Source organism: Porites lutea, chromosome 7, assembly GCF_958299795.1.
Source record: "Porites lutea chromosome 7, jaPorLute2.1, whole genome shotgun sequence".
Lineage (NCBI taxonomy): Eukaryota > Metazoa > Cnidaria > Anthozoa > Scleractinia > Poritidae > Porites > Porites lutea.
This window is the reverse complement of record NC_133207.1, coordinates 22,532,173-22,541,817: the sequence shown is the minus strand read 5'-3', so window position 1 is coordinate 22,541,817 and position 9,645 is coordinate 22,532,173. Positions and strand designations below refer to the sequence as shown.

The 9,645-nt window shown below is 37.3% G+C and overlaps 1 protein-coding gene across 1 annotated transcript in view; it reads left to right on the top strand.

Moving 5' to 3' along the window:
* LOC140944621 (uncharacterized) overlaps window positions 1–8,251 on the top strand; it is a 15,234-nt gene extending 6,983 nt beyond the window's left edge. The window contains exons 2-7 of the mRNA XM_073393740.1: window positions 1–101; window positions 2,346–2,479; window positions 4,119–4,365; window positions 7,180–7,533; window positions 7,985–8,039; window positions 8,241–8,251. The exon at window positions 1–101 is cut by the window's left edge and continues 225 nt beyond it. Of these exons, the coding sequence (XP_073249841.1) occupies window positions 1–101; window positions 2,346–2,479; window positions 4,119–4,365; window positions 7,180–7,533; window positions 7,985–8,039; window positions 8,241–8,251 (902 nt within the window). The remainder of the gene's footprint in view (window positions 102–2,345; window positions 2,480–4,118; window positions 4,366–7,179; window positions 7,534–7,984; window positions 8,040–8,240) is intronic.
* Window positions 8,252–9,645: the final 1,394 nt, after the last annotated feature.

Here is a 9,645-nt window from a genome sequence, read left to right as displayed (position 1 = left end):
GAACTAACCTTATTAATGCGGATTGGGCAGGCCAGTTCATAAAGGAAACCAAGAATGAAGAAGAAATGATAAGCGTCATGGCAGTGATGAAATGTACTAAGGTACTGCTTTATATGTTAGTTTACCAATTAAGAAATAAATTTGCGACTCTAAATAATTTTAAAAACACAAAGTTTCTATGACTACAAGTGGAAATGCTTGTTCAAGTGACAATTTTAAGAAGTCGCAGTTACGTTTATATGGAATGTGGAAGAAAACAAGTGAAAGAATGATTTGTGAAAAAAATGTGGAAATAAACTAAAAGCAATAAGAAGAAAAAGTAATAAAGTACTAAACTGATGTTCACCTAATGTTTAGCAAATAGTTCAGGTGCACGAATAAAGTCATTTCTTGTGTTCAGTTACGGTCTCTTCATCTTTATGCACAGCATTTCGTGTAAAATGCACATTTCCAGTTCGTTAATTTGGTTGACACACATTCCATCTAAACTATTAGTCATCGAAACGTTGCTTTCGTCTGACAGCTTATGAGGCAACCAAACTTCCACAGCATAATGTGCACTTCCTGCATCTAGACATAAATTGGTTGACACAATGACATAAGTAGACGTCAATATGACGTCATATTGTTGAATTTGTTGGCAGAATCCCGAGTAGCTACACCTACGTCTCAGTTTGTTTTGATGTTAACAGGGTCATGAAGGCTTGCAGCCCAGTCTAAGAGAACATGTACCTACTTAGAACAAAGTTATTGATCAAAAGTAGAATGGTTATGAAGCCCGTTAGACTCCTTTATTATGTGTGTTTGTTAGCTTTTTCGGACCTGACCGTGCACAAAGTTCAATAGCATTACCATCATTTTGAACTTACTGACCAATAGAAACATCGCATTATTTTATTTAGTCACAGTTTGTGAACAAAAAACAAAGGATTGTTCACGGTCAGGGAGCTTCCCACATAAACTACAAAACCGTTGTTTTCAACTCCGATATGTAATTTGTCGGCTATCAAAAAAAGCCTCCTCTACTAACTATGCTGGGAATGTACACCTGATAAGCTGATTTGAAGGTCATTGAGTGTCTTAAACCGTGGCCTACATACTAGGGAGCTTAGCAACGACGACGACGGCTGCGAAGAACGTCATTTAAAAAGTGAATTCGCGCTGCTTCAAAGTTTATCGCGCTTATTCTATCCGTTTTATCCGTCAAATGTTGGCAAAATCTTTTGGATTTGAGTCTAAAGGACTGTATCAAAGTTCAGGAAAAGAAAACTTGAAGAAAGTTGTTGTCTTGTGTTCCCGTCCTCGACAAAACGTGAAATTAGGCACTTTCACGTTGTAGTCGTGCAACGACGGCAAAGAAATGTACAAAAAAGCGTGATGCACGTGAAAAGTTGTTGTTTTGCTAATCTTGGCCTATTGCCTTCGTCTTTGCTAAAGGTGATGTTACACGGTACAATACGCAACAACGATTTTTAGCGCAACACAGCGTTGCAATATTGGAACAATGTTGTCACTATTCGAAACAATGTCGTAACAATGTTGCAACGCTGTGTTGTGCTAAAAATCGTTGTAGCCAAATTGCCTCGTATAACATCACCTTTAAAGGGCCAGGTTCACGGTCCAGCGCAAGCTCATTTATCATAATGCTGTTTCTCTGCCGGGACTTGCTGTATCGTCTACGCAAGCAATATGATCATCTCATAATGTTGTCAAAGAACCAATCTGCACACTCCCCTGGCAGTCACTTGCACTTGATCAACTTAAATATTTGCAAATAGCTGTAAATCAATCAAACATGGAGTAAAACCCTCGGGTCAACAATAAATTCTACGTTGGTAGTGGTAGCATAATCCACTAATTTTTTCTGCGATTTTAGTACTTCTCCATCCTACTTTAGGTTACTCTGAATACAGTTCTACCTTGAAATATACTCTGGGATCGCTGAGATACATGTGAGTGGGATTATTAAGCGACAGTTCTACTTTGAAATATACTCTGAGATCGCTGAGATACATGTGAGTGGGATTATTAAGCGATAGAATTAATAATAAATTGGAAAGAAGTAATTTAATTAATGAGCATGCGCTTAACCGTGAACCGCTCCTTTAAGCTCCCTAGCCAAATTAGTTTCTTAGTGTGGCGGGCGGGTGCGATCTCCAAATGACGTAATACAAAATATTGAAAGACATGAAACAATACTTACACCACAAAGCAAAAGCGAATCGAGATTCCTAAAACCAAACACCCTAAGTTAAACCTCTTTTCTTTTACATGACCACCCCTTTAGTTTTTTAAAGTCTGTGAGAAAGTTTGCCTCTTTATAAAACAAAGTTATCAATTTTCAGCTCACGGAAACCATCAATCGAGGACAAGTGGAACCCTTTAAGAACGTAGCTGGAATCGGCACTCATTACGTGAGAAGTGTAAAATACGGGGGAGAATTAGTAGCAAGCCTAACATTCAAGTCCGAAGACAGTTCGTATGTTCAAGAATTTAATACTACTATTCTACTAAATTCTATAATTCTACTAAACATTATTTATTCATTACCATTTGTATACGAACAGCCATCTATGAATTAGGTGGTCACCCTTCACGGAGAGCGGCCAGCTTTCCAAAAGTTAAATTGAGCTAAACATTATTTAAAAATGAAAACATTTATCATATTTATTTAATGAAGACATTGAGTGAAAGATCATTTTGACTAAACTGCGGAACAGTCCAAAATTAAAAACAAGATTTAAGACGTTCAGGGTGTTCCAAAAGTTCGTTCCTCTAATTTTATTCGCTCTAACTTTTGACCAAAACTTTATTTATTGCTCTATCGATTACTCGTATTCAGAAGTTCAGTAACCGGTATGCCCTCTTTGTTTTTTTTTTTTTAACACATTCCGTTAAGGCATTGCGACATGGAGTGGGATAAGCCATGTAGTACCGGTAGAGGCCCAGATGATCCATGTTGAGCTAGTTGTCTTATCACCTCAGTGGTACGCAGGAGCTGATTTCGATCCCCCAAACAATTAATACCATTTTAAGATTAGGTAGAAATAAAATAATAATTTGGGCATTCATCCAAAAAAAAGCCTTTCCACAGTAAGGTTTTTGTACTTCTTTAGCTGAACGTTAACGTTGCTTGGAGGACTGAGCAGGGTTTTTTTTGCCATCTCAGGGGTCTCCAACCTTCGCTTTTTACGAACCTGCTCCAGACTTAGCTTTCTAACTGTTGCATGAGCTACCCAGTTGAGTTCCTCTTTTGTACCTAGGCTTCTTTAAAGCTATTTTAGCTGCTTATTCAGGACTTTCGGTCGTCCCCTTTGTTTCTTGTCTTCAAAGCCTTCATTTTCGATGACCATTATACCATCCAACATTCTGAGTTTTTGCACTTTTTTAAGCAATTTCTCTAACTGAAAATCGAGTAGTATCCATGGTTATGCTTTCACGTTGCTGAATGAATTGTTTAGGAAGTAGTTCGAGCAATTCGGGCTCCAAAATACAAAAAAAGATGTGGCGGGAAAAAATACTCGCGCACGCGCACCTTAAGCTCAACAAGTATGAAATATTAATTAAAATAAGATTGAAAATACAAGACTTTTCGTTAAGCGATTTGCTTATCAAGTCCAATCGTACTGCATTTACGGACTCCTATAGAAGAGGAACAAACTTTTGGGACACCCTCTGTTCATTCATTATTAATACAACAACTAGTACCTTTACTAAAGTCAAAATAGAAACACTTGAAACTGCAGATCTCTCTAATGTGGTTACCACATTAAAGGTAGGCATTGTGATGCTTTTAGCCTGGAGTTCGGTGCGACAAATTGAGAAGGTCCGGCCTCCCGCTGTTTCTTGTCTGTTTGGTCACCCACCGAGAACAGAAAAAAAAATGGTCTTATATATTTAGTAAATAGTCAATGCTTGACTATAAAGAGGACAAGCGGATTGATTTTGCTATGGTGTGGATTTCCGGAGAAATAATGATAATAATAATAATAATGATAATAATAATAATAATAATAATAATAATAATAATAATAATATTATTATTATTATTATTACTATTATTATTATTATTATTATTATTATTATTATTATTATTAAGTATTGATTTGCAATCTTAGGGATATCAAAAAATTCCATAAAGGAGTACGAATGTCACCCACACCGCTGGGAACTTTCGTGGATGGTGGACTTGTTGCTGCATTGAACGGATTATTCACAACCTATCGGAATTTTACAGACCTAAGAATACGTTACTATGACACAGTTTCAGCAAACAAGTTTCCCACAACCGTCGATGGTCTCATTGAGCAGATTAGGAACTTTCCTGCACAGATGGCACAGATTCAGCAAGGAATCCCACTCGAGGTAACATTCCTTCAAGATCTTTACGTCAAATCTTTTCAATATAAAGTTTTGAATTCAATACTCTATACAATCACAATACGTTTCAAGACTGGGTATCTCCAGCATGACAAATGAACTTTTATTGTTTGCATTCAAATCTGTTTTGGAAAAAATGTAGAAGAGTATTCTTCGACTATAGCCAAGAACATTCATGCTTTGCGTTTACAAGACATTATAATTGGAATTACAACGTCATCCTGCCCCTTAATTGTTAAATTGTGTGTATTTATAACATAACAGAGGGAACCAGGTACTTCCAAACATTGACGGTGGGGCCAAACCACCCCTCAAAGAGATCATTAGGCTAAATTTATGTATCTTTTACATTTATACTCATTTCTTTACCGAACTAAAACGAGTCAAACGAGTCATGGGACTTCAAAGATATTTAAGTGCACCCCCCGGAACCATACTTTTCCTTAAAAAACGATCTCTATGTTTTTTCAATTGATTTTTTTACAAAATAAGCTGATTTTCCGGTAACATAAACCGTCATAGTGGCACAACATAGTATCATTTTAGATTTTCTTTTTTTGACTCAAAAACGCTAATTCAAGAAGGACAAAAATTGATCACGTGACATTTTATGACTTCACAAAGCTGTTTTCTTGGTTTTTGCGCAATTAGGAATTTCCTTTTTCAATTCAATTTTTTTCCTTCAGCATATGTTATGTTTTTCTTAAATAGCAATGGCGACACGACAATAAAGATGAATTTAGACATTTTTTACAAGGGGCGTACCCCGTTTTTGTGGTACAAATTTATCCTAGAAATAAATAAATATTAGGTTAAAAGAAATGATCGGAAAAAAACCCGAGCCCCCAGCAGGAATCGAGCCCACGACCTTCCCGATACCGGTAGGACGCTCTAATCACTTAGCTATGGGCGACTTATACGGGGGTAGTCACAGGACTTCGCATCTCGCGAGAACGCTGGGCCATAGTTAGTGGAGAAGACCGGTTATGAAAGCCGGTAAACATCAAAGATGAAAACAACGGTGCTGCAGTTTATGTTGGAAGCTTCCTGACCGTGCAAAATCCTTTGTTTTTTGTTCACAAATTCAATGATTGAATGAATTAATGCGATGTTTCTGTTGGTCAGTAAGCTCAAAATGATGGGAATGCTATTGAACGTTGCGCACGGTCAAGACTAAAAGGGCTAACAAAAACACATAACAAGTCTGTCACGCGTCATAGCCTTTGCTGCCAACTTGATTGACTGTGGCTGGACTACAGCAATTCAACACACTGACTTGCATCGCGCAAGCACATTAATCAAGTGGCGTGTACAATTTAAAGCCAACCAACCACCCAACCACCAAGTGCGATGAAAATGTCATATTTCAGCTCACAGTTGAGATATTGAAAAAACTTTTTAAGCTTTCAACTTCCCTTGAATAGTTCTTTAAAAAAATTGAGAGATCTAAAGTTGAAAATTTACATATGAATGACGCCAGCAAATGTGACGTCATAATTAGACATTTTGATGTCATAATATATGTCAATTTGGTCGGCTCAATATTTCAAATTCTCAGGCCAAGTTTGGTAAAGAAACGGTTAAAGCCAACAATGTTGTAAATTAACCAATGCCACGCTTTGATGATCCCTTTTAATTATCGATAATTAGGGGGTGGTTTGGCCCCGGCGTGAGAATTAAATAGCAGGTTAAACAATATATTTTCACCCCCCAAAAATAGAAACCTTTTATCAAAAATGACAAAAAGACCTTTCTCCTCTTTAAGTTCAAGTTAGTAACTGAAATTGTTTTTTTTTTTAATTTTTTTTTTGGTATTTTAGGGAAATTTCAGTCTATAGATGCTTTTCACAGTGACGTCATCAAATTGTAAAGTCAAAATAGCGAGGTTTTACGAATTCCTACTTACACTCGGTTGAAGATAAACAAAAAGTAAATCGTTATACAAGTTTCCATTCCCGTAGCATGTTTCATTTCGAAAATACAGCAATTTGAACTTCCGAGTTTCACAGTGCGTGACACCAAAATAGCAATGCTGTCTCGTTGAAAAAAAGTCTTTCCTCTTGATTTTCAGCAGTATAACCATGCCAAGTATTAGAAGATATGTTTATGCGCACGTACGCTAGTTCTCAAGTAAAAAAAAGAAAGAGCTTTTATAGAAAAAGTGAACTCCAGATGTTTTTGTTGATTTCCGGCGGCCATATTGGTGCACCAAAACAGTACAGCAATATGGCGTCTCCATACAAAGCTCTACAAAGATGCGTGAAACGTTTCGGCAAATAACTCAGAAACTGTGGGCCACAAAGACCTGAGATTTGGACGAATTGCTTATATATTAGTCTTTTATAACATTTCATTTTCTTAGCTTCTTCCACAAGACGGTTAGTTATTATGGTTTATATTTTATTTTAAAAGTGTTGGACATTTTTTCATCTACATAATTGTAAGAACAAGAACAAGCCACTTTCATAAATTGAGCTGTTTTGTTTGGCTGTAAGTTTAAGCAGCAAGTTTAAGCCAATCACAAATCCCTTTCCCATGCTGTCACCTCAACACCAACGTGGTCACAACTTAATGTCGCCTTGCACGGTCTTAATACGATGGTAGGTTAAAAGGTCAGGAGCTCATATACAAAAAATTGTATGGATCCACATCCCCAACCTAATCCCCTGCCACCTAACCCTAACCCTAACCCTCACCCATCCTAATCCCCTGCTTCCTACCACCGAGGACGTATTAAAACTGTGAACAATCCCTTGTATACGGTCTAAGGCCTGGATTTCTTTCTTTATCTGTTGGTAGTATGAGCTCGTGCCAGTTTCGGAAATTGGCCTAACAGGGCCATTAATGGTACAACACGAAGTTCAACCGGAGGATTTACTCGACCGCTTTGATGATCTTCGTCGTGCTTCAGGGCTCGCCAAAAAATACTTATCGATTGCTTCGGCGACTCCTGCTAACGACTTTGTTAAATTTCTCAATGAAGCCACAGGAGTGAAACGTGCCATGAAGAAAGCTATTCGCAATTTGCACCGAGATAAGGGAGAGCGACTGCTGAATGAAAGCATTCAAGCGTATGACAAAGCCTTGGGTGGCCAGATGAATTTCGTTGGTAAATTTGTGATAGAATGGAGAAGACTTACCAGAGGAATAAAGGTTCGCATCAACTCAAAGTTATCATTACCACTTATTATATATACCTGCCGTTATTGAGTCGCGCGAGCTCGCAAGTGCTCAAAAATTCACCCTATTCAGACTGGAAGGGTTGAGGCCACCCCAAACTGTAAAGTTGAAAAGCTATGATCCCCAAACTTAGCGATTTTTTGCTAAAACTTACCAGGAAACAGTTTAAAGTAGTAGTGACGTGTTCGACAACATTAACATTATCATTAAGCAACTGAGTTTTGACAGCCATGGTTTCTTTGTAAAAGAAAAACGCTCTGTGTTTTGATACCCTACCTTTTGAATTCAATCTCCTATAGTTTTCTTAGTTTGCTTATTGGCAATTTGTAAGGTTTTGAACTTTTTTACGACATAAAGGTCTCATTTGAGTCATTATACCTGACATTTACAATACTTTTTTTGTTTTATTGTTTTTTTTTTCCAGAAGAAGCTTTTACTAGAAATTACTGTTCTCTGTGGTCGTGGCATCAAACGTAACGGTAAGTTTGCGTCTTTTTCTTGTGGAATCTGGCATGGGCTTTACTGAGATCTTCCAGGTGAGTTTATCTTAGGCTTAGTTCTTCACTCATTTACCAACTTTCATCCTATTGACGGTCATGTTTATTTTGGCCAATCGCCTCCAGAAAACCTAGCCGAATCAGTCACAAATTGAATGACTTACTACATAATTGGTCTTCTAGTCTATGCTTAAACTTCTTGGACTCCAAATAGGAGCAGAAAATGCATTCCTACCGATTTACTTGCATATTGCTTGCTTGCTTGCGGAGATTGTAGCAAGTTGCTATTGTCATGGGTGGTATTCTTGGTTTGCACGTGACGTCACTAAAAATCAAACTAAGAAACTATCCATTCTTCTGAGTTTCTACTTTCACTAGGTATTACAGCACCTAAACACCTTTATATAAACAAATTTTTGGTTCCAAAGGGTTCTTCGTTTTGCGAGAGAGGACGCTTGTGGTTCAAGGCTTTTGCGTGACGCGGCATTTAGCTGACGGCCAGGAGAGCTCTTATGTGGGTTAAAAACTAGGCTTTTGTACATTATGCTTTTGCTTCCCTACTAAAATGCTCCACCTTAATGCTCCATTTTTCCCACTAAAATGCTCGGTCTCCCCAAAAAAGTCACTAAAATGCTCGGATAATGCTCATTATACAAACGGTTTTTTAAAATTAATTTCAAAGTTTACACTTACAAAAACGTGCAAGTGTTGCAAGTAACAACGACAACGTGTACAAGTTCACAAATACAGCCAAAAAAACCAGCTGTATTAGGTGTTTTGTGAATTTTGAATTTTAGTCTTCATTTTGTTTAAAAAAGCAGGAGCTCATGGGGCATGGGCTCCTGAAAAAAGTTAATTTCTATTTTATTTTCTCGGAAAAATTAATTTTCCGGGGAAAATGCCACTAAAATGCTCGAATAATGCTCAATGCTTTTGCCTCACTAAAATGCTCGAAAAAATGCTAGCATAATGTACAAAAGCCTATTAAAAACATTACTGATTTTGGGAGATTTTGCTATCTAAACATTTTTTGTCTCAGAATAAATATTACTTTAATCTTTATGAGTTCCTCAAGCGAAGAATTCATGCATTAGTAGGAAAGCTAGAAAACAGATGTTTCTGTTGGTATCCGGCGGCCATATTGGTGTCCCTAAAAGGGATGACCAACCAACTGGAGCAATTTATACGCTTTTATTAGCAATCAAGAAAGAGTGAGCAAGTTCATTCTTTGTTCTTGTGGCAATTCAATATGTATTTTAATATTTCCCGGGAAAGTCTAGTGTCTGCTATGCGTACTTCACACTCAATTTTTAGACTAAAAGATGTGGATCTGTTCAGTTGTAGCTTTGTCATGAATTCTGTGGCATGGAACTAAACGAATCATTCAAATTGCAATCTTGAACATCTCAATGTAGTTAGTCAGTCGATTTGTGACATTTAAATTGTAAACTCGTAATTTGAAATTGCGTGTAGTGTTATGTTAATCTTGATTCATCATATCCACTCTAATATCTTTACAGTGGAACCCCGATGTAACGAACCTCTGTATAACGAAGTCCTCGGTATAACGAACGCCAGGGGGTGGTAA